Source organism: Megalobrama amblycephala, linkage group LG3 (genome assembly GCF_018812025.1).
Source record: "Megalobrama amblycephala isolate DHTTF-2021 linkage group LG3, ASM1881202v1, whole genome shotgun sequence".
Lineage (NCBI taxonomy): Eukaryota > Metazoa > Chordata > Actinopteri > Cypriniformes > Xenocyprididae > Megalobrama > Megalobrama amblycephala.
The window spans coordinates 50,484,389-50,509,960 of NC_063046.1; the positions used below are offsets into that span (position 1 = coordinate 50,484,389).

General features: G+C 37.3%; 1 protein-coding gene across 2 annotated transcripts in view; it reads left to right on the forward strand.

The window, feature by feature from the left end:
* Positions 1-25,572, forward strand: part of slc8a4b (solute carrier family 8 member 4b) — a 76,072-nt gene that overhangs the window by 47,557 nt on the left and 2,943 nt on the right. For both annotated transcript variants that reach the window (XM_048185975.1, XM_048185974.1), the window contains exons 5-8: positions 20,340-20,446; positions 21,900-22,024; positions 22,226-22,325; positions 23,739-24,011. In XM_048185975.1, the coding sequence (XP_048041932.1) occupies positions 20,340-20,446; positions 21,900-22,024; positions 22,226-22,325; positions 23,739-24,011 (605 nt within the window). The remainder of the gene's footprint in view (positions 1-20,339; positions 20,447-21,899; positions 22,025-22,225; positions 22,326-23,738; positions 24,012-25,572) is intronic.

The window sequence follows — 25,572 nt, forward strand, 5'->3', positions numbered from 1 at the left end:
AAATGGTATGCAAAAATTATATATATTTTTTGTAGTTTCCGTTCACTGCTATAAAACTGTCATGATTATGTTATGTTTGATTTTGCCTTAGCTCCTGTGTTTCCTTTTGTATTTAGTACCTGTTCTCGTTGACTATTAGTTGCTAAGGTTACTGATTGATTGTTTGATTTAGTTCACCTGTTCCTCATCTAGATTCTTCTCCTCTAGCCTGTATAGAGTGCCCCAGGGATGACGCATTTTTGTAGGCAAAACCCGGAAGCGAGTTAGCATTTTAGGACTTCTGGTTCCAACGCCGTAAAGTCTATGGGTTTTTTGAATGGGTTTTTGCTAAATCGCCTGAAATAAGGTCTGTGGTTAACAAAGCCTCTAAATACTTTCACGTTTTGATCTATGACATAAAACACACCAGTTATAACCCACGATAACCTAACGATTTTTTTTAAAACTTTTACTGTGTCTTAAAATCGGCGGTTGCTAACAAGTTGCTAAAAGGGACTACTTCCTTTGGCGGGGACTTAGACGTCACCATTAAAAACGGGACATTTGGACAGCATTTCTCATGAAAAAGTGGATAAGTATTCATAACAGCACAGATCATAATCGGCGAGCATGTTTTTAAATAAAGTTGTTTTTTAAATAAAGTTTGAGCAAGCTTGGTGGCGGTGACGTTGATCCGCGACCGTGGTGTGCTGTAGTCCGTTTATAGCCTACTGTTAGCCTTTTATATCTGACGACTTTATTTAGGCTTCAAAATCTATAAATGTTGTGTTAACTTGTAAAGATTATCTTGATAGACAAAACGTGTAAGTGTCATAACCCTTTGTTAAACACAGAGCTTATTTTCTGAAATTTTCCAAAAGTCTATGGGAAAAATGCATAGGCTTTCAACCGAGGGAACCTGTGCGCCGCTAACTTCCGGGTTGGCCTACAAAAACGCGTCATCCCTGGGGCACTCTATATATATATATATATATATATATATAATATACTCCCGTGTTTCAGTTTCTCATTGTTGGTTCTCGTTCACGTTTGCATGGTATGGTTAGGTTTTCTCTTGTTTTTCTTAAGTGATCTCATTAGTGTTAGTTTTGTTAAATAAACCCCTGGTGGTTTATTTACAAGGCTTAAGCCTTAACTGTTTTAACTAAAAGTAACTTGCATTGGCATATCCTAAAATATGTCACTACCATTGTTTTGTTGCAAAATGCACACCAGTAATGTTTTTTTTTTCTAAGGCACATTTATAAAAGCTACTTAAATGCCTTGAAATAAGGCCTAATCCTGGCTTAATTTAAGCCCTGTCTGTGATTTTTGGAATTCACCTTCTTCATCATGCTTGTCTGCAACCACAGCATCAGCAAACATGTGACATATATTCAACCTTGTTGATTTCCGATTCTGAAAAAAAAAATAGAAATGGGAAAAGGGTCCACCAGAATGATTTCTGAAGGATCATGTGACACTGAAGACTGGAATGGCTGCCTTATATCATTATTTTAAATTGTAATAACATTTCACAATATTAATGTTTTTATTGTATTTTTAAACATAAATGCTGCCTTGGTGAACAAGAGACTTCTTTCAAAGAGCCCAAATTTTTGAATGGTACTGTAAATGTCCACTTTTAGGTCAACTATCTATTCAAATTAACAAATGGCTCAGTAAAGCACTTTATTGGAGGTACTCATCTGCTTGCACTGGGGTGGTTTTTGTTGCTACCTACGAGGCTACAACTCTGACAGTTTGAACCTAATTAAAATATATTACACTCCTGTGTTATTAAACACTAACTCAATCTCTTCCCTCTTCCCTGACTGTAATTATAAGTGGGATCAGACCTGTGGTAGTCAACCTAAAGCTCTGTCAGTGATCTATATAGCAACTCTACTTTTCTCTCTTCCCTTTATTTCTGTCGGCGTTCTTTTCCCGCTCATTCCCTGTCTGCTCATTCACATACTGAAAATCGATTGACATTCTTGTACTTTGAGATAAAACAACGGAGCAAACGTTCAGTTATCCAGGGGATATTTCATTGCATGCTTAAAACAAAGCTTTTAGCACTGTGCGTATAACACCCACTTAAGTTGCAGCCAATAAGGCGACATTATTGTGGCTCCCCAGAATGCCGAACGTTAATGGTCCTTCAACACCCCTGCCCTCATCTAACACCTCATTTAGTTCGGGGTATATAATGACCTCTTTTGTATTCTGGCTTTTGAAGTCTTATCTCCCCCCTGAGAGTCTTATCCTGAGCATTTATTATCTCTAATCTGGACCGTTGTTATCTGGATTCATGTTTGCATATATTTTGAGTATGATTTGGATTAGTCTCATTACTCAGTTTGCTTTTGTTTTTAATTTTGATAGTAGGTTTGTAATTATACAACAAGACTTGGAACCTGCTCTCTGTTTAACTTTGCTCTGTTTGAGTTTAGATGATGCCCTACCCTAGTTAGTTTCCCCCATTTACTGTTTGTCATCTAAATCCTATACTCCTAAATTGGAAGTGGCTTAATTAGCACTGCAGAGACAAGTCGTTGAGGCGTTCCCTGGCGATTAACTTGAAGTGACAGTGTGTGCTTGTGTGTGCTGTTCTATGTTTAAGGGAGATGTCAGACCGAAGGAGACATGGGAAGAGTTGCAACAATGAGAAAGAACACAGAGTGAGATAACACAAAGCGAAAGAACACAAAACACTGTCTGCTGAATTGACAAGTTATTTATCAGAATGCTAACTACCAATCTAACTGTTTAAGGAAAGAGATGCTGAAAGAATGTTTTGAGGTGATTTGGAGGACGATTGTAATGCAGAGGTAAAGTCTATGAAAGACAACAGACTGAAAAAAGGTTGGTAGATAATATATTTCAGAGTGAATATTACAGGGGAAGTTCATCAAAATATAAAATATTCGTAGCTAAGATACTAAGATACTGAACATTTGTGTGTATGTGCTTGTTTTATGAGTTATGAGGACACAAATTTGTATAATAACATGGGTATTACACTGGAATTACAACATAACATGGTTTATGAGGGCATTTCTTGAATCCTCGTTATTAAAATGGCTTAAAAAACATACTAAACAATGTTTAATAAAAAAATGTAAAAATGCAGAAAGTTTTCTGTGATGGATGGTTAGGGTTAGGTGACAGAATATACAGTTTGAACAGTATAAAAACCGTTATGCCTATGGAATATCCTCATAATGATAGGTGTGTGTGTGTGTATGTAAGGGAAAGACACATAGATCAATGCAGGAAAACAGCTGCTAGTGCCAAACGTTGGCTTCATGAGCTGGCATGATTCTAGGAGATGTTGATATACTGGCAGCAGCTGGCATGTCATCCCATATACCTCATCCAATCACACAGTCACCTTCAACTTCTGAAAAGTGCCAGTGGTCCTCTGTGGCACATGGTGGGTAATGAGCTTTAATGTTCAATGTTAGCTAAAAAGATATTGATGGCAGGAAAGTAGAGAAGAAAGACTGATGTGAGGATGTTAAAACATACATGAGATGAGAAAAAAGAACTGGGAGATGATGGATGCCAAATGAGCGGGTGGAGAATTAATTTTTTCACATAAAAAATGGAAAGTTTAATGAAAAAGAAGGAGGGGGCAATACTTTGCTGCTGTCAAGGCCAATTCATCTCTTTCTCTTTGTTTCTCTTGCTGCGGGTTTGGAATAAGCATGATTTTTCAATTTAAACATAGACTGAGATATCGAAAGAGTCACACTGTCTGTCACTATGTTTGTGTGTGTGAGAAAGAAACAGTTGCAGGTGTGATTATGTGGTTATCAAACCTGTTAACGCTTTCTCAGGTTTGATTTGATAGGAAGATCGGTGAAAACAACGAGAGAAGGAGAGAATGAGAGAGAGTTTTGGTTGTTACAGGGAAAGTTGATTCAGGTCAGTTCTCAAGCACTTTCAGACGGGATTAGTTTTCGAAAATTACTTTTCAGTTACATTTATTTTAGCAAATCAAATCTATGAGTTCAGTTAATAATTGAGATTGAGATCTCTGTAGTTTTTAGGAGTGTTTTTATCTTCGTTTTTCTGAAGGTGTGCATAATGAAATTTACTGGAAAAACAACATTATAGAAGTGATATGATTATAACATTATGTAAATAATTAAAAGAAGGAGATGATTCCTATTGTTTTAATTCTCTTTTGTCACATGGAATGCCAGCAGTACTTTATTTATGTTTTATTTTACACAGAAAGCTGGCAAAAGGATGAAAGTACACCAAATGTAGCTTTAGTTCCGTTGTTCGACCAAGGTCAGAATACTTGAGAAAATGTGGGAAAATTAAATATCACACTGTAAAAAATATGCTGTTAAATTCACATTAACAAAATCTGCCAGTTGTGGTTGCTAGAAATTCACTGTGAAAACAAAATAAAATGCAAAAGTGCTTAAAGTATTATTTGAATGACAGTAATATCCAGTAATGGAAACCACTCAACATTTTGTCAAATGTTGCTGTTTTGAATTGAAAATGAAAATATAGGGTATAATTTTCATGATTCATGTTATTCATAACTGAATGTGACAACACAGGAAACACTAACAGAGCTGTTTGATATATGCGTATGATTAAGAATGAACCGACTATTTGCAAATAGTTAAATTTACTATATTACTTTCAAATTAATTAAATTCTAGCTCTTTTGCTGTTATTCTTAACATTTATTTCTTTGCTACTTTAAAATGCCATGTGTAGACTCTGTTGTCACAGAAGAATTGTAGAGGGTCACATTGTCAAATCTTGATACCAATGGAAAAAACGGCTATAAATAAAAGAGTGGGGCAAATAGTGAATTGAAGTGTTTGTCAAGGGCCTGTCCCAGAGTTCTTGTGAAGCATTGTGTGAATGGGTTGTAGAGAAAGTCTAGAAAAGCACAGGTCCGATCCATGAGTCATAGATACAGGATCATTTTAAAGAAAGAAGTGCAAAATACTGTTAAAAATACTGATGCAAGATCATTTAACTGATGCAAAAGTCACCTGCATGATAAACTCTGAAACACCTGAAATAAAAAATTAATTTTGATCATATACTGATCTGAACAATTTACATCTACCATTTTATCTCTTCGGGTGATGCTGTTATAGGTGATTTTAGAGTGAGATATAATTTTAATCTGGTCTGATCTAATTCATATCTAGATTTTGTTTACACACCTGTGTAGTTTGTAGTGTTTATAGTCTATATTTTCTATTTTCTGTAGTCTATGAGCTTAATCAAACAGGTAACAACAAGAATTTTAAAAATGTTTGTTGAAGTGCTAGGTTTTGAATAAAATTACCCACCTTAATGCCATCTCAGTGGAGTTTTTTTTTTTTTTTTTAACTTACATTTACTTAAATTAGTGAAGTAAAGTGACGTGTCGCCAAATATGGTGTCCCATACTCTGACTTTGTGCTCTGCATTTCACCCATGCAGTGAGTAGTGAAAACACCAAAAGCAGTGGCCAGCCATTTTTTTGCTGCAGCGCCTGGGGAGCAATTGGGGGTTGGGTGTCTTACTCAAGGGCACCTCAGTTGTGGGAAATGAGAGTGGAAGAGAGCACTGTTCATTCACTCCCCCACCTACATTTCCTGCCGGTACTGAGACTTGAACCCACAACCATCAGGTTACAAGTCAGACTCTCTAACCATCAGACCACAACTGCCCCTGAAGCTTCCTTTTGAAAATTTGCCCCTGAAATTGAATTTACAAAGATCAATGAGACAAATTAGGCTAATTGATCTTTGCCATTTTGTATCTTCTCTGCTGAGTCTTATCTTCTCTGTATCTTCTCTGCATCTCATCCAGTTTTATCACTCTACTCATCCCAGCACTCAATGATGTGGGGTTTCTTCACTGTCTTCTTTCTTTCCTCATCAAATATATGTCATCCCACTTGTCCCAGCGTTCAAAGGTGGCAATGGCATGCTGGCAGCCATTAGAAGTGGCAAAGGAAAATTTTGGTGTCCATCTTGCCATTCAGCCTGCCGTTCATCATATGCGCATGGGGTCATATGACTTATGAGCCTTTAATGTTTCTGTACTGCCTTCTTTCTTTCCTTTGACCTGCTTTCCAGCTTCAAAGAACAGCATATATGTCATCCCACTCGTCCCAGTGTTCACAACAGGCTTCGTTGTTACTGAACGTCTTTCTGCTGACAAAGAGAAATGACTCAACCATTTTTGCAATAGTTGGTACCCACAGTTCTCATCCATTTGCAGTGCACCTGGCAAATTGGCGGATCAGCCTTCTAAAGCTCCTCAGCTCCTTAAGTTTTCTCACTGAAGTTGTCTTCTCCTCCTGACCCAATTCTATTATTTACCACTTGTTCCACAACATCCAAGTTCCCTTGTTTCAGTTTATATATAACCATGCAAGCTTTTTATTTAAATCTCATGTACTTTAATGTGTAGCTGCCAAATATGAGAATATTAGTCCATATAATAAGACAATAATATATATATATATATATATATATATATATATATATATATATATATATTTTTTTTTTTTTTTTTTTTTTTTGTATGTATAATTTCAAAATGTAATACGCAGGTCATAGTTCACCAACCTTGACCTTTGGAAGACAGTGAAATGTTAATCTTCTTCTCATGAACTTGCACTTACAGTCTCCAGCATTCATATGCATATGAATAGAAGTGTATGGAACGAAAAGTGTAGTCTGACAAATGCACCCAAAGCACAGACACACAAAACGAAATCCTTCAGTGTATGAGTGCTGAATTGAGATGTTTTTTTGCAGATTATTGTGCTTGAATAATTAAATACACACAGTTATGTAAAAAACGTGTGAGTATTCAGGTAAACGCAGTCGCTATGTCTTAAAGGGGGACTCTGTATTATTTCAAATACACTGTTTGGAAGTTAGTCGGGTCGAGTCCAACAACAAACGTGTAACCATTCAGCATTAGGGGGCGTATGACGGTCGAGGAGAGAGAACGAGCAAGAGGGAGATTTGAAAATAAGAAAAAAAAACTGCAGAGCGAGAGATGGGACACAATACAAAAGAGCTCAAAAGAATATCACTGGAATGAAGGTTTATGCCTGGGCAAGCGCTTTAGGACCCGGTTTATATTAGAAAAGCTTTCCAGCGCTGGAGAGAGCTAAGTGGGAAGGCCTGAAAACTGCTTTGATCCCGCTTATCATGTGAGTACACTGGGTTTTGATTGTCTGGAGCTGCTGTGCTGTTTGCGACTAACAACGAACACTTTGTATTTACTCTTGTGTACTGCACTCTAAAAAGTGCTGGGTTAAAAACAACCCAAGTTGGGTAAAATATGGACAAACCCAGCAGGTTGGGTTAAAGGGCACCTATTAAGCCCTCTTTCACAAGATGTAATATAAGTCTCTGGTCTGGTCAAGTTTCAGCTTAAAATACCCCACAAATTTGACCCTATTTGGGGGTGAGCAAAAACATGCATTTTGCTATATTAATATATTGCTGGCTAAAAAAATAAACCCAAAATTGGTTGAAAAAATGGCTGGGTGAAAACAACCCAATCCCTGGGTTTGTCCATAGCATTTTTTAGAGTGTGTATGTTCATTTTTTGTGCTTCCTTATTGTTTGTTCATCAACTGCGCTTTATTTTTCGTGAAGCATTTTGCTGCACGTCAGCTGTGATAAACAGACGTCCACTTGCACTGCGTGTGTAACAGCGGCCAGACAGTGAGAGTTGAGCAAGTAAACCACTGTGCACTGACGACCGCTAGAGAATGAGGTGCTTAGCGTCATTGGTAGTACATTCGCCTCGCAGGCCAGCAGCGATCGGGCAGCAGTCCGAGACCGACTCGGAGCAGGGTGGTTAGGATTGGAGTGTGAGCTTTGGAGGCGGAGCAATGAAGAGAGATTTCAAATATCAACAATGTCCAACAGCGTAGTTCAAATACTACTTACTGCACCTTTAAGTGAGTGTTGGGAGAAAATCAGATGTGTATCAATATATTGAATCAGTGCATTAGATCTTAAAGTGACAGCAGTATAATAAACGTGTTGCTGTCTGTGTCCTTAATGTTAAAAAACTGAATGTCTTTTGTAACTTTAATAAGGAATAATCTATATTTAATTCAGTGAAGACAATCGGTTTTTGATTAATTTTATTACATTATTTTCTGTAGTATTTCTACCTGAATTATACTGTTAGACCACATTTTATTAAATGTTCAGTGTTTAAGAATTCTTAAAAGGCTGATTTATTCTCTCTTATAACTCTCTGGAAAACACAAATGAAGCCCTAGATATATGTTACCATGGGAAGTTTTAACAGTGGTAGTTTTTATCACCTGATTTATGAATGTACATACTGTATTTGTTTGGCTTTTGGTGGTCATGCCAACTGACAGTCAGCAAGGGCTGCTGATGATGATCACCACACAGAAAAGATATTAAACTCTCAACTAAATCTGGTTGAATATGGAAATATATTTGGACATCTTTTACCAGCAGTTCACATGTATTGCTCCATATTAGTCCAAAACATTAGTGGAACAGCCCATAGCTACAGTTTCAACCAAGTCTAAAGTGTAGGGTGTACATTACTGTATGTGGCCTCTTCTCACTGCAGGGTTAGTGTAGGTGAAAGGCTGTAGATTGAAATCTGCAGCGAACAATTATCATTATATAAGCACCAAGCTGCTCCAGAGGAACTGTCCCTGTAAAAAGTGTACTGTATGTTGCTTAGAATCATTAGTAAATGACAGTATTTAGTGACTATTATAGTTCTCTCTAAGTGTTATCACTTCGTCAGCTAACTAAGGACTTTTTATAACTCTTTGTTTGAAAATGGATGAGACTGTGTGGGTGTATCATTGTTGTAATTTGTCTAATAATCTAATTTCCTCCACGCCCTCTGTTAATCGTCATCAGTATATTTACCTGTGCTGTTTCTGCCTTCATCCTCCTCTGTGTTGAGCGTAGAATCATTCAGACAAAGGAGTCTACAGATATATCCAGAAGACAGATGAAGAAAAACAGTGTGTGAGGGCAAATGTAGGAATTACAGACCTGTGTCTGTACAGCAATTTATATAATGCTATTCCTCCTTACCTTTTCTGCATTGTCAACACATCCCAAACAAGTAAATACTTTCTGACAAACTCTTTGAAAGTTGGGATATTCAGAAATATGTCCACCTTCCTCAACAGTAGCAACCTGCTTGACATCATCAATCCAATGGATCATCCTCAATCACCTTTCTCTTTTGTAGACCACATCTTTCTGCTTCACGCTTCATAGTGTCTGGAAAAATTAGGCCTTTATTCCACTCAGCTCCTAGAGTTCAGATTCTAGACACTTTGTGGTTAGAGAGGTGCCACTCACTCTTTGCTCAAAACAGGCTTATGGCACTTTTCTACTGCATGGGACGGCTCGGTACAGAACGGTTCGGCTCGCTTAAATAGTTTCAAGCGAGCTGTACCAATACTAAATGTGATGTGTAAACACTGCAGATCACTGATTGGTCAGAGAGAATCGTCACTAACAGCGTCATTAGATTTGAAACTAGATTTAAATAGTCAGTCACAGCCACCGCAGTATCATTTGTTCGTGAAACGACTTGCTTTAAAAGACTGTCGCACGAAACTTGAAAAAAATATGTATTGTGGTCAGTAGATGAAGTGCAGATTCGTTGGTAGATGAGGAGCAGATCCACGGCAGTAGAGGCGGCGCAACTATAACAATCAGTCTATAATACCACCTACTTTGAAGCAGTACTAACTAAATGGAAAAGCAAACCAAAAGTAAAGCGAGCCGTGCCGTGCCGTGCTGAGCCGAGAAGTATCACGCAGTGGAAAAGCGCCATTATATGCCACCCGTTCCCTTGTTTGTCCTTCATGCTTTTGACTTATGAAAATTGTCTTGTTTCACTGTTTAGGTCTCTACAATAAAAACTAAAATCATTTAATGAATCAACAGCCTATCAACTAATCTTTAAGATGTTTGCCCTTAAACATTAATTTTGGATTTTTATATTTTTCAGTTGAGTTCACACCCAAATAAATAAATAGAAATAATGCTTTTTATAAAAGAATATATGTGTAGATATGTTCTTCTCTATGTCTGCTACTGTATATACCAGTGATGTCTGATTCTTGAACAAATCGTTCTTTTGAGCCGGTTCTCAGGAAGTAACCAACCAGCTGAATCGAACTTTAGTTCTGGGTTGATAACACATGATGTCAACGGCAAGGATGACAAAGGAGTCTGATGAGTGAGTTGACTATACTATGCAAGCTTGGGGCACATACTGGAAATATTCTTATTATAACAACTATTATTAAATAATATTTTATTAAAACCTGCAAATTCCTTTCTGTCTAGAGATGTAAATGAATTACTATGGTTTATTGTGAATGCAGATTATATTTTAAGTTGAGCTAAATCAAGGAGAGAGATATATATCTGCATTTGTGGCTCAGTGTCTGTAATGTATGTTGTAGGTGCGAAACGTTTAGGAAATGTATCCAAGATGTAGGCTACTCATTATTGGTCAGTCGTATCTTACATGAAGGATCATCAAATGAAACTGTGACTGCAAACACCATTAACTTAAGAAAATGAAAGGCAATAATCAGCAATATGCATTGACAAACATGCCTTTATTTGAATGTTTCATTGATATAACATGACAATGAGTTGTTAGAAAAGCAATGCATACTGACATCATTGCATGATGATGTAAGGAACCAATGAATTGTTTTTTTTTTTAACCGGTCCATTGAAACGAATTGTTAGAAAGAACTGGTTTGCAGAAATGAATCAGACTTGACATCACTACTAGATATACATCATTTTATTTCATTTTTAGTTTTGTGTGACTTGTAGCAGACATTCTGACAGGTTGAGAATCACACCTCTGTCTTATAAGCTTAAACGCTAGTTCCTCAACATTATCACAATGTTCAGAGTCACTGTCCGTGCCACCCATAAGCTGCTCGTCATTGTTCTTTAATTAGAAAGCTGTTATCTAGGGAGCGCCAGATAGAAAAGCACGTGGGTGACAGCAGAAAACAGACTTTAATGCAATTTAAATTATGACTGAATGCTACTGCCTAAATCTACACTCCTGACCCTTTTTGATCAATAACTCCACCCAAGATGCGTCACCATTCATCATGAGGGAGGAGAGCACGTGTGTGGACTGCCCTGAGCAGCTCTGCCCTGGTTTCAGTATCTGCTGTGTGTATGTGTGTGTGTTTAGAGCAGGGAGCAGGTGGTGAAATTTGGAGAACATGACCGACTCATAAATGATGAATATCTCAGTCCCATTGCTCTGCCTGGATGCTTCACTTCTATGATATATAAAGCTGCACAACCTCATGTCTCTCTCTCAAGCACACGTTAAATTTTGCTGAACAAACAGATGCTTAAGACGGTGGGGGTGTTTCCAGGACAATGACCTAAACCTATACAGTACAATGTCAAAGGGAAAAAATGAAATCGGTGCTACCTGACTAGAGAAAACACAGAAAAACTTCCCTTTTGCCAAATAGGTATAAGAAAACTTCCATAACCCATAATGCACTGGGCATGTTGCCGACCAAAGCCTCTAGCACCAGTCTGCTCTGAATACGCTTACCAGAGTCAAACAGCACTTGCTTTAGTACAGGGGTGTCCAAACTCGGTCCTGGAGGGCCACTGTCCTGCAAAGTTTTGCTCCAACTTGCCTCAACACACCTGGCTGGAAGTTTTTAGTATGCCTATACTAGACCTTGATTAGCTGGTTCAGATGAGTTTAACTGGGGTTGGAGCTAAACTCTGCAGGACGGTGGCCCTCCAGAAGCAGGATTGGGCAACCCTGCTTTAGTAGGAAATACTTCTTAACAAACTTTGTTATAACGGGGTTGACTTGTATTGTTACTGGGGGCAAGAACTCAAAAATTTAACATTTAACGGGAGCGTGTTATTTTCGGTTTCCAGTGAAGGATCGTAAATATGGAGAGAACGCCGCGACGGACAATCTGAAAAACCTCATGACAAACTGGATGACCACAGTACACCGTATTTTAGAAAGAACAATTTTCAGTGATAAACCTACGCTTAAAGTAACTGTTTTGATAACCCTCTGTCAATCCGACTGTATGTAGTCAGGGATACAAACATGCGGAAGTATGATCTGTAGTTTTCACAAAAGCCCTGGAGCTGTCAAAAGTTGAACTTTTGCTGATTATTAAATGTGAATTTCTTGGATTTGGTAACATGGAGAACAAGTAAACATCATTCATCTATATATAGTACAGACATTGTAACAATATAAAGCAGGTTGGAAATTGGCAAAGTTACGCTTTAAGTACATTTGCTGACAAATGTTTGCATAAGGTTGCAATAAAAATGGAAATAAAAGTGCTGGATCTATTTGCAAGCAGTTATTTTAATGAAAATAAAGTCAAAGTAACTCTTCTCAAGAACTCAGGAAACAAAAACACAGGAAACAGAGCAACCTCTTTGTTTTAAGATGAGATCTGCAAAGAACAACTGAAAATGAGCCCGTATATACACAGAGAGAAACACACGAGGTAATTAACAAGACACAGGTGAGACACATGAGGGCAAATCAAAAACCATGGCAACAGAAGAGCATGAACAAAGAAAACACAGGAAACTGAACTGAGAACAGTGCAAAACTCAAAGTCCAACTGAACTAAAGCCGGGGACACACCTAACGATTAGCTGAAACATTCTAAGACTGAACTGAACACACATACCGATTGTTTCCTTCGACTGGAGCCGATTTACATACTCACACATGGAATTTGAACACCGACTGTAATCGCAGACTGAACGCAACTGGCTCTGACTGGACGCGTTTGAGCGCGATCAGTCATAAGTATCAATTTACATTCATAATCGGCCTTACAATCGTTAAGTGTGTGCGCGGCTTAAAACAAACACAGATAATAGAATGAATAGAATTAAAACAAGAATGTCAATTTAAAGTGTCATTATTTATAAAACTTAAAATTCTTAAAAATGGTATCTGAGCTGAATGACATTCTATTAAACAATATTTCACTTTTTTATGTGATTGACAGCCTTAAGTGGAAGTAATTATGAGAGGATGTGATCAAATCACTCGTCTCTAAATAAACAATCATCTCAATGCATACTCACCCCCTATGGTGGAAATGTAGATTGCATTACCATGTAATATTCATTGCAGAAGTGTTTTTGATTTGATTTTGATTTGAGGCTTTATGGATTACATGGAAGAAATTACATGCATTTGATTACCTAATGCCATGACCTCTTTACGTAGTACCATAGAAGTACCATAGTGCAGTGATGGGATCAGATGGTTGCTAATATATGGGTCGTTCTCACAATATGGTGACAAGCATGTCCCTTGTCATTTCTTGACAATGTTTTTAATGAAACCTAGAGAGATTTGTGGCCCTCCAAAAAGCCCATTCCACCCCAGTTTTCAAACTTCGTTTGTATAGTTTAATCAAAGTCTTTTGAAGAGACATGATCACTTTATATGTGATCAGATTTAATGTAGGCCAGTGGTTCTCTGCATATTTTGTATGTACCTCTAATCAAACACACCTGATTCAACTCAATGTAGTCTTCAAGACCTGAAATGGTTATGTGTGTGACATCCAAAATGTTGTTCTTGGTTCAACAACATATGCTGACCCAGGAACGCATCTAACTTAGAAAAACCAGGACATGTAACCCATATACCATGATTAGAATGATTAATGTATTCATAAACAATAGTATTTGCATGATTTTCCAATGTACTTCAAACCTTACTAAGGTATTACCATGGTACCGTGCCCACAAAAATCAGTTCTTGTAAATGGCATTCTTCTTCAGACATTTTCACTGTATTTGTCTCTACTCTGCAGTCTACTTTTCAGTTTGACTCTTTTCAGTTCATACAAAAAAGCTACACCACATTTCCCTTCTTTTGCTTCTGACTCTTTGACTGATTCTGTCAAGCCAATATTGAAATCCTTTTTATTTAATCCTTTTTATCAGTTGGGAAGAACTATCTTTGTCTTCCTTTCTTTATGGTCTCTATTTGTGGAATTTGTTGACTGTAACATAATGACTGTAAATGTCCATGACTGTCCTGTGGAGGGTTCTCTGGACCCAGACTGTCACATCTGCCCTCAGCTTTGTCACCCTTAAAGGTGAAGTGTGTAATTTTTTCGATGTTAAAATACTTTCTCCTATCCCAGGCTAATGTGCGGAGACAACTATAAATAAGCTATTCATAAGTTGATTTCCTGAACAGTGGAAACATGGTGGCTTGGTGCTATTTTGAGTGGTTCGATATATTGTCTTTTCATTATTCTTCGTGCAGCTATATGTGTTTGGGCTTTTGTATGAAGGAACTGTACAAATGAGTTCCTAAATAATGAAATGCTAAAAATAATGATGAAATTCAATCAATCCTTTCCTCTGATCATGTAATTATAGGTTGGTGTGTAGCATTTATCTTTATTAATCAGCTTCTGTTCGTGTGTGAGTTGCATTAATTAAACTATGTACACAGTTCAATGTACTGAACATGTCGGTCCTTGTCTCTTATTAATTATCAGCAACCACAACCTGCTAATCATCATGATAAGCAAGAGCTACTGGAAGTTGAGTGTGGAATTTTCATTAGGCAGAATAGGAACTGATGATTGGTGTGTGTGTGTGTGTGTGTGTGTGTGTGTGTGTGTGTGTGTGTGTGTGTGTGTGTGTGTGTGTGTGTGTGTGTGTGTGTGTGTGTGTGTGTGTGTGTGTGTGTGTGTGTGTGTGTGTGTGTGTGTGTGTTTCAGGTAAACTTACGTTATGGGGATAAATCTCCCTACAAAGATGGCACTTTCCGAAATCCTTGTCCTTGTGGGGACATTTTTGGTCCCCATGAGGAAAACAGCTTATAAAGCATACTAAGTGATGTTTTTTGACAATATAAAAATGCTAAACGTTTTCTGTGATGGGTAGGTTTAGGGGATAGAATATACAGTTTGTACAGTATAAAAATCATTATGTCTATGGAAAGTCCCCATTAAACATATGTGTGTGTGTGTGTGTGTGTGTGTGTGTGTGTGTGTGTGTGTGTGTGTGTGTGTGTGTGTGTGTGTGTGTGTGTGTGTGTGTGTGTGTGTGTGTGTGTGTGTGTGTGTGTGTGTGTGTGTGTGTGTGTGTGTGTGTGTAAATAATGACCAGGTGTCTTTATCTGAAGTTGCCTTCAGTGCAATGTTGCCAATATTGGTACTGTGTGATTCTGGCTGTGATTGTTTAATATGAATCTCCTCTCTGTGTTTAATTTAATGCTTTGAGGCTTTCTTTAGAAATGAAAACACTCAAGAAAATGAAAGTGGAGAGTTTTAGGACCTGCACTTAGAGAAGGAGCTCATTAATGCTTCAAAATGGAGTTGAAGTGGAGAAAACACTCAACATACCTTTTTATAGCCAACACCCTTGGCAAAATGAAACTGTCTGGGGCGATTTCACTTTTGCGTATGTTATTTCAGTGCCAAAAATTATGTTGCGCTGTACAGTTTTTGACAATGTATAGTCTGTTGTAAGGCTCTTTGATCGATAATTACAATAAAGTTTCTACGACATGTCTATTAAAGAACCAATAAGAGAAAATCAATGAAAGACAGAGTGAGAGACAGATGTTCTGTTTCAAATATTAATACTAACTTGTCTGTATGACATGCAGCATAAATACTGTACCTTGTGTTATTCAATGTGTGATTAATAACAATTATAAAAGTAAAATCACATTTATTTCTAGCAATTTTTTACAATACAGATTTTCAAAACAGCCTTAGCACCAGCAAATTAAGAAAATAACAGTGAGAATGTTGAAAAATGCATCAGTTATGAAACATATTCAAAGCAGCTTTATAGAAGATCAAGTCAGTTCAGTGTTGATTCAGTTAAGTTCAATAAATGTGTCAATGTTGCAAAGTTCATAAATTATGAAACAACCTCACAGTCAGCTTATCAGAAAACAATAATGTCATTATCCAGCTTAAAGGTGCAGTAAGTAGATTTTGATAAACGCTGTTGGACATTGTTGATATTTGAAATCAACCCAAACAAACCCACCCCTCTCTTCATTGCTCCTCCTCCAAAACTCGTACTACAATTCTAATCATCCTGCTCCGAGTCGGTCTCGAACCCTGGCCCGAGCGCTGCTGGAAGGCGAGGCGAATGATGCTAAACAGCAGTTGTCAGTGTGCAGTGGTTTACCTGCACAACTCTCACTTTTTGGCCACTGTTACACATGCAATGTGAGTGGATAACTAAATAACACAACTGACGCACCACAAAATGCTTCACGAAAAACAGCGCAGATGATGAACGAATGACAAGGAAGTACAAAAAATGAGCATACAGTACACAAGAGTCTAAATACAAACAAGAGTTGACAAACCCAGTGATACTCACATGTGAAGCGGAATCAAAGCAGCCTCCGCGTCTGTTTTCAGGCCTTCCCACTCTCTCCAGCGCTGGAAAGCTTTCTAATATTAACGCTGGTCCTAAAGTGCTTGCCCAGTCATAACCTTTCATTCCAGTGATACTCTTTTGAGCTCTTTTGTATTGTCTCATCAACTCTCTTTCTGCAGTTTTTTTTTTTTTCTTCAAATTTGCGCGTAGTTGGACGCTTGAACATCTTGAGTTTACTCGCTTCATTTGCGCATGAAAATCCCTTCACAACAGACGTGAATTTGCGTCATGAGAGGGGCTCTCCCGCTCCTTTATGTGTCCCAGACTCTCCCACTGCTTTCTGCACACTTCCTCTGAATAAACACAACTTGTCAGCGGGGAAATAATTGTAAATTACAGCGAAAGCTCAATTGGTCATCTTTAGTTGGCTTGTTGTCTTAATATGTATATATATGTGTGTGTGTAATATATATATATATATATACACCGTTATATATATATAGACCGTTTTTTTTCAATCAGATTGTCCGACCTCCCCACTCACTTTCTTTCAAACACGATCCTTTTTTTTCTATAAACGTATGAAGATGTACAGCGACGATGATTTTGTCCTCCATTGTTGTTTCAAATTTCTGCCTCAGCTCGCTACGTCACGTCACTACTAGAGCAAGCTCCTGATTGGTTAACGCGGCGAAAATTTTCGCCAAAGTTCAGATTTTTCAACTTGCGCGATTCGCGCGAATCACGCGTTAAACGCGTCAAACGCCCGAATCGCTCAATTCTTGCGAATCTCGCCGCAGGATGTCAATTCGCGTCTTTGCATTGACTTAACATGTAAATCACTCGCACTTACCGCTTCATTCGCGTCTGGTGTGAATGCACCATTACTCATTCTGTCTCCTCGACCATTGTAGCCACACCCCCTAATGCTGATTGGTTACACATTTGCTGTTGGTGTCGGCCCGACTAACTTCCAAACAGTGCTTTTCAAAATCTATTTACTGCACCTTTAATTCATTTCAAGTTTGTTCTCATCAAATTTCCTAAATTTGCATATTGTGGATTTGATAGTAATATCAGCACCCACAATCCCTCTTAAGCAGGCGTTAAACGTGCTAGTATAGTCGGTGTCACACCTTGAATATTTAAATTAAGTATTTGTCATTCTTACAGTATCTGCACAAACGCATAATTTCTCTGCAAATTAGGCTTATATGGATATATGGATTGCCTGTCGCAACTGACATTGTGCTATGAATGTGTGCCGAAAGCAAGTGGTAAATGTGCATTAATCATCATAGAAGCTGTAATTCATCAAAACGTACAATCTCCATGCATTCTTGTAGCTTAAACAGTGGCGCATGGCACTAGCAATGCCAAAGGCATGGGTTCGACTCCCAGAGAATGCATGAACTAGGTAAAATGTATACATCGAACTTACGTTATGTAAGTAGTTTTGGATAAAAGCTTCATGAAAATAGCCTTATCAGGTGCTTATGGTGATGCTGTTTAATCCCAGTAAAGTACACCAGATAAAGGTAATCTGCTGCATTTTACACAACCTAGTACTCAGAAACCGCCTCAAAGATGGTTTTTAGCACAGATGTTTTGGTCTTGCACTGTTACCCAATTTGCATAAGTCATTTAGTGAATTGGATGTTAAAACAACACAGACAGCATAGATAAATAAACAGCATTATCAACGACTCTCTCTTACTTTCTGTCCTTCCTTTTGTTTCTTTATCATCTTCAGCTCCCTTCTTCCTTACTCTTTTACAATATTAAAGAGTTATGTGTGTGAGGGAGCAGCAGCAGGTAAATGCAATAAAACGCATAGCTGACAAGATCTTAATTGCGCTGCATGCTGGATTCAGCTCAAGAACACCAAAAAAAAATCTAATAAGTGCACAGTGAAGTGAGGGAAAGAGAAGGGGAACGGGATGGAGGTCATGGGGAAATGTACTATAGTGAGAGGAGAGGTAGATGGTGAGCGGGAAAGCAAGAGTGTTGCTCTCCTCTTAACAAAAATTAAGAGGAGAGCAGGAGGTTGAAAGCTGGAGGCCAGAGAAAGGTGATGAGAGGCAAGAAGAATTCAACTGAATTTTCTCAGTCCTCTGAATAATCTAAGATAAAGGTTGATCAGTCAAGCTGACATTGAATTAACGGATTGAGAGAAACACAGGGAGAGGAAAAGTGTTGAAATTGCTGCTCTGGGAAGGAAGATTAAACAGAAGAGGCACTTATAATCTGTAATACTTTCGGATTCAGAACATTTTCTTCCGAGTGTGTGCGGTGTGCTTATATACTTTAGAAATGTACGTCTATTTGTAGAGCAGAAAATCCCAATGTCAACAGAACAATTTTTCATCCTCTTTAAAAACTGTATGCGCTCCCTTTGTCTCTGTCTTTCTCTCTGTGTTCTTCACACAGAAGAAGATAAAGGCTATTGATTAAGCCTGCTTTAATTTAATGTATCTGTCAATTTTAATTGAACAAAGATGAATAAATGTATGATGAAGTCAGTGGGTAGTGAAAGTGGGAAACTGAGTATTACAGCCACAATAATAGTCTCTTCTTCTTGAGGTCGACACAGGGGCTTGTGACCTCTCGCTTATCCATATACACAAACAAATAAACAGTTTGTGTGTACTATTGAGACTCTAAAAAGAATAAATATATAATATCTAAATACTCCTTTCTCAGATTTGATCCCTTACCAAAACAACTATGGTACTGTAGTAAGGGACTTCTGCATATTCTTTAATTTTACTAAGATTATTGTAATGTAGCATTTTCCTTAGCTTTTTTTTTATTTTACAAAACCTTGTTTACAGCTCAAAATTCAAGTTGCAAATGTATTGTGCACCAGGTAAATGGTTCACGGATGTTTCACAAATAAATTCACTCCAGATTTTTTTATTATATGCACAGTTTATTATTTTTTATTTTTATTATTATTTCCAAAAACTATGCATTAAAGTGATCAAAAGTGACAGTAAAGACATTTATAAAGTTACAAAAGCTTTCTAATTCAAATAATTGTGGTTGTTTTGAACTTTCTATTCATCAAAGAATCCTGAAAAAAAGTGGTTTCCACAAAATCCACAAAAACAAAAATATTAGGCAGCACAACATTAATAAGAAGAAGAAATGAGCACCAAATCAGCATATTTAATGATTTCTGAAGGATCATGTGACATTGAAGCTTTGCTATCACAGGAATCAATTGCATTTTTAAATATATTACAATAAAAAGGTTATTTTAAATATTTAAAAATATACTGTTTTACTGTATTTTTGATCAAATAAATGCAGCCTTGGTGAGCATAAGATACTTTTTTTATAAAGATTAAAAAAATACCAGAAACAAACTTTTTTTTGACAAGTTGTGCACTGTGCTACTTCAAAATACTTCAAATAATACCATGGCACACAAATATGAATATCATCGATTTCTGTGCAGGATATTGGTGAACCAGTTTCAGTACTTGTTAAGCTAGTGTGCAGTTCTTATTATAGCTCAAGGTTGTTGTTTGAGGAGAGCACTGCTGTAATATCTCTCTATGGGAGTATGATGTTCTCAATTTATTTAACTATAAAGCAATTATTTTCAATCCTGTACTTAGTTTCCACCCCATTGGCATTTACGTTGGCACTACAAAACGTCATTATATAATGATGTATTTTGGGTGTGTAATTGTTTACTGTATGTTAGGGTTATGCAAATCCTGGCGTGAATTACATATGAATGTGCATGAGTTCATTAAACTGTAATTCTTATTGTTTGGAGTCATAGTTTCATAGCATGTGTATGTGATTTAGAGTAATTAAAATAGAAATTATGTAAGTGTGTTTAAAGGAATGACAATGTTTTTGAGCTTAGTGTCTGTTTTTCTCTCTCTACAGGAAAACAATTGAGGTGAAGATTATAGATGATGAAGAGTATGAAAAGAACAAGACCTTCTGCATTGAGTTAGGAGAGCCAGTGCTACTCGAGATTGGACAAAAACATGGTAAATTGTGTAAATATGTATGTACATGTATGTTCTGAATGTTGGAGCTAAGCAATATTCAGAGCTGAATTGAAAGGCCATGGAAATGTCAATTCATTTTCTGTACTTGAATTGAGTGTTAAAGGTGCAGTAAATGATTTCTACTGTTGATATTTGAAATCACCAAAACAAGTTTCTCAGAATTCGCTTACTGCACCTTTAAGTGAGGTAGCAAACCTGACACAGAATTGCAATTCGAATTTGAATATTAAAAGGATTAAAATGGAATAAAAAGTTCATGCAATTCACTAGTGTATTTTTTAACTAGAAAAGGAAAGTTTGAGTGTTGGCTTTGAATAATAATAATAATAATAATTCTCTGAAAGTTGTTCAAATAAATATAGCAGTACAAAAATATCTAATTCTTGCCCTCTGCAAAAGCAGCAAAATTCTAAAAATGTTCAAAAAATATTTTCATCCATTATAAAGAATACTAAAATTGGTCAAATTAGTCTCCATTAAAGGTTAAGTTTGTGGACAACATTTGTGTGTGTGGATCTTCAATTTATCATCCATTATTCTCACGATTTCACACTTTTGCTAATCGGATGTGTAGTAATAAGAGACTGCTTACTAATTAGCCTTTGGAGCACAGCAGACAGAAACAGCTGAATGTTTCCTGCTTTATTTACACCAGCAGCCGTGCTTTTGTGCCACTTTCTGCTGCACATTCTCAAACAATAAAAAAAAAATAAAGCTTGCAAATTAGCAGTGCTGTCAAGGCTACAAATAAAATGATTGTGGAGGTCATTTAATGAGGAGAACATGAACAAAGTGTTGAAAGATGAAAGGTTACAGATAAAAGAAAGGAAAAAGGATAAATTAAAAAACAGAAGCGAGTTGAGCGTTCAGGAGGAGCAGCGATTACATAATGTCCTTTTAAGCTTAAAGACATGTTTTTAATGGAGTGAATGAAATGATTTCTTTCTCTCTCTCTCTTTCTCTCTTTATAATTTCATATCCCCTGGCTTAGTAAATAATGTGTACTGTAGGAAATATGTTTACAGTAAAGTATTAGACACTAATACCTGCAGGCTGTGAAGATTGTTACCTCAGGAAAAAATTGTCCGTCTCTATATCACCTCGTGTAAGCAGCGTGACTGGAGGCGATCACTATTCTCTACATTATTTATACAGCCTTCTCCGGCAATGACCCTTCCATCTTAAATGCCTTCCTTTACAATTCAATTAGCACAATGACGCTCAAAAGATTTATGAAATTTCCTGCTTGTCAGTTTCAGAAACTGAGAAGTGTATCTTTCCATCTAGCCGTCAGTCACTGTTATACTGCTCATTTTTGTTCGCTCTGATTAATTTCATGAGATTTAATATCTAGCTTGACAAATATAAGGAATATGTTTCTAATATACTGTTTTTCTTTGTCTACTTTGTCATGTTTATGTGTGTACTGTAGGGGACTCTAATGAAAATAAGCCGGAGATTGGGGCGGAGGAAGAGGAAGTAGCTAAAATGGGATGTCCTAGTCTGGGTGAACATACCAGATTGGAGGTGGTGATTGAAGAGTCCTATGAGTTTAAGGTAGAACTGCCTTTATCACTCTTAAGTTAAGCAACGATGCAAAATGAGTTACAAGTAATAGTTATTTAGCAATTCATGGTGATTTATGTGTACCACAGCCGAGCGTGATATTGCTTTTATGTAACAGTTCAATATATAAAAATATAAATATATAAATATTTTTTGCAACTGTATGTATGTGTTGTGTGTGTGTGTGTGTAGAATACGGTGGATAAACTGATTAAGAAGACTAACCTGGCTCTGGTAGTCGGCAGCAGTAGCTGGAGAGAGCAGTTTGTTAGTGCTGTTACTGTAAGCGCAGGTAAGCTACTTCCTGTTTGTTCATCCTTTACATTTTGTCACATGGGCATCATTGAGGCACCAATATGAATTAATGTGCAAGGACATGTTAAATTGGTCAAAATACATTTATAATGTTACAAAATATGTATATTTAAAAAAAAAAAAATGCTGTTCTGTTGAACTTTCTATTCATCAATGTCATAAAAAAAACACATCATGTTTTCCACACAAATATTAAGCAGCAAAACTGTTTTCGACATTAATAATAATAAGAAGAAATGTTTCTTTAGCACCAAATCAGCATATTAGAATGATTTCTGAAGGAACATGTGACATTGAAGACTGGAGTAATGATGCTAAAAATACAGCTTTGCTATCACAAAAAAATACTACATTTTAAAATGCCTTAAAATAGGAAACAGTTTTTTTTATTTTTAATAATATATATTTTTAATATGTTCCTTGAGCTTCATTCATCATGTTAAAGGTGCAGTGTGTAAATATTAGTGGCTTGTAGCGGTGAGGTTGCGAACTGCGAACTTTTGAAGCAAAATAGAGAAGCTATGGTGGCCGTCTGGCCGACACAAGACAAAGATGTCGTCGTCTGAGACAGCAGAGAGTATGTTAGCCAGTCAAGCAATGAGGTTTCTTCTTACTTCTAACAAAGAATGGTCTCTGCTTCTAATAAACTACTACCACTACTACTACTACTACTACTTCTTTGTGCATATTCAACATAGTGATGATGCAAGCTGCCTTTAAAAACACAAAATTTAGAAGAAGAACAACATAGTGATTAAACGCGCTCTGTAGAGAAGTTTGTCCATTTAGGGCTGCTGTAGAAACATGCGGCGCAAAATGGCAGCTTAACGTAAGGGGACCCACGGGACATAGAAATGCCTCATTCTAAGGTAATAAAAACATAACAGTTCATTATTTAAGGTCTTTATACACTACTGAAAACATAGTTATGTATATTATATTGCATTTCTCTCAATATATCCTCACAAATTTTACACATTGCACCTTTAATAAAGTATTTTGCACAAATAATAAAAAAAAAAACAGTCATATATTTGCAAAAAAATTATTATTTTCAGCCCTCATTCAGACTCTCTGTCTGAAATGATCCATTGTTTTAAGGGGCGGCTCCTTTAAGGCCTGTCAGTAAACAGCCATGGTTATGATTGCCTAACGTCAGTGCATAGGAAAACATTATCCATATAAAAGCGTCATTTACACACAAAGCATTAAGAAATCATTTACTGATTTACTGTAGCTGCTGTCAGATCCAAAACAGTTACATCTAAATCTTGCAACAAAAAGTGACAAAAAGACTGCGAAGATGTTCTTTTACAAGGCACATTTTGATACAGCTTTAACTCTCTTATGCCGGCTAACACATACTACTCATCTTTCTTTGACCTCTTAGGTGATGACAATGAGGAGGAGAGTGGTGAAGAGCGTCTTCCATCCTGCTTTGATTATATCATGCACTTCCTCACAGTCTTCTGGAAGGTTCTGTTTGCATTCGTCCCGCCTACAGAGTACTGGAATGGATGGGCATGCTTCATTGTGTCTATCTTCCTGATTGGTGTGTTGACGGCTGTCACAGGAGATCTCGCTTCCCACTTTGGGTGCACTATTGGTCTGAAGGATTCAGTCACCGCCGTGGTCTTTGTTGCCTTGGGGACATCTGTCCCAGGTAAGTGTCCAAGTTACCAAGTTTCAAATAATGCAGTGTCCGACTCCGGTTTGAACAATGTAAGGCCGAACACCGCTACTGACAATCGTCATTTTGGCTGCATGAGATTCTCCAGCTTTGTTGTTGTTGAGCAAACGAAGCGTGAGCTGTTAAAGCTCCACCCTCTTCTGGAAAGAGCAGAAGAGAGCAGCAGCTCATTTTCAGTTAAAGGGACACACACAAAGACGGCGTGTTTTTGCTCATACCCCCAAACATTATCTGTGGGGTATTTCAAGCTGAAAATTCACAGACACATTCTGGGGACACCAGAGACTTACAAACCCGATTCCAAAAAAGTTGGGACACTGTACAAATTGTGAATAAAAACAGAATGCAATGATGTGGAAGTTTCAAATTTCAATATTTTATTCAGAATACAACATAGATGACATCAAATGTTTAAACTAAGAAAATGTATCATTTTAAGGGAAAAATAAGTTGATTTTAAATTTCATGGCATCAACACATCTCAAAAAAGTTGGGACAAGGCCATGTTAACCACTGTGTGGCATCCCCTCTTCTTTTTATAACAGTCTGCAAACATCTGGGGACTGAGGAGACAAGTTGCTCAAGTTTAGGAATAGGAATGTTGTCCCATTCTTGTCTAATAGAGGCTTCTAGTTGTTCAACTGTCTTAGGTCTTCTTTGTCGCATCTTCCTCTTTATGATGCGCCAAATGTTTTCTATGGGTGAAAGATCTGGACTGCAGGCTGGCCATTTCAGTACCCGGATCCTTCTTCTACGCAGCCATGATGTTGTAATTGATGCAGTATGTGGTCTGGCATTGTCATGTTGGAAAATGCAAGGTCTTCCCTGAAAGAGACGACATCTGGATGGGAGCATATGTTGTTCTAGAACTTGGATATACCTTTCAGCATTGATGGTGCCTTTCCAGATGTGTAAGCTGCCCATGCCACACGCACTCATGCAACCCCATACCATCAGAGATGCAGGCTCCATTACAGTAGCATTCCTGTATGTGATGCAGTGCCGTCTAAGGGCCCAAAGATCACGGGCATCCAGTATGGTTTTCCGGCCTTGACCCTTACGCACAGAGATTGTTCCAGATTCTCTGAATCTTTGGATGATATTATGCACTGTAGATGATGATAACTTCAAACTCTTTGCAATTTTTCTCTGAGAAACTCCTTTCTGATATTGCTCCACTATTTTTCGCCGCAGCATTGGGGGAATTGGTGATCCTCTGCCCATCTTGACTTCTGAGAGACACTGCCACTCTGAGAGACTCTTTTTATACCCAATCATGTTGCCAGTTGACCTAATAAGTTGCAAAGTGGTCCTCCAGCTGTTCCTTGTATGTACATTTAACTTTTCTGGCCTCTTATTGCTACCTGTCCCCACTTTTTTAGAATGTGTAGCTCTCATGAAATCCAAAATGAGCCAATATTTGGCATGACATTTCAAAATGTCTCACTTTCAACATTTGATATATTATCTATATTCTATGGTGAATAAAATTTAAGTTTATGAGATTTGTAAATTATTGCATTCCTTTTTTATT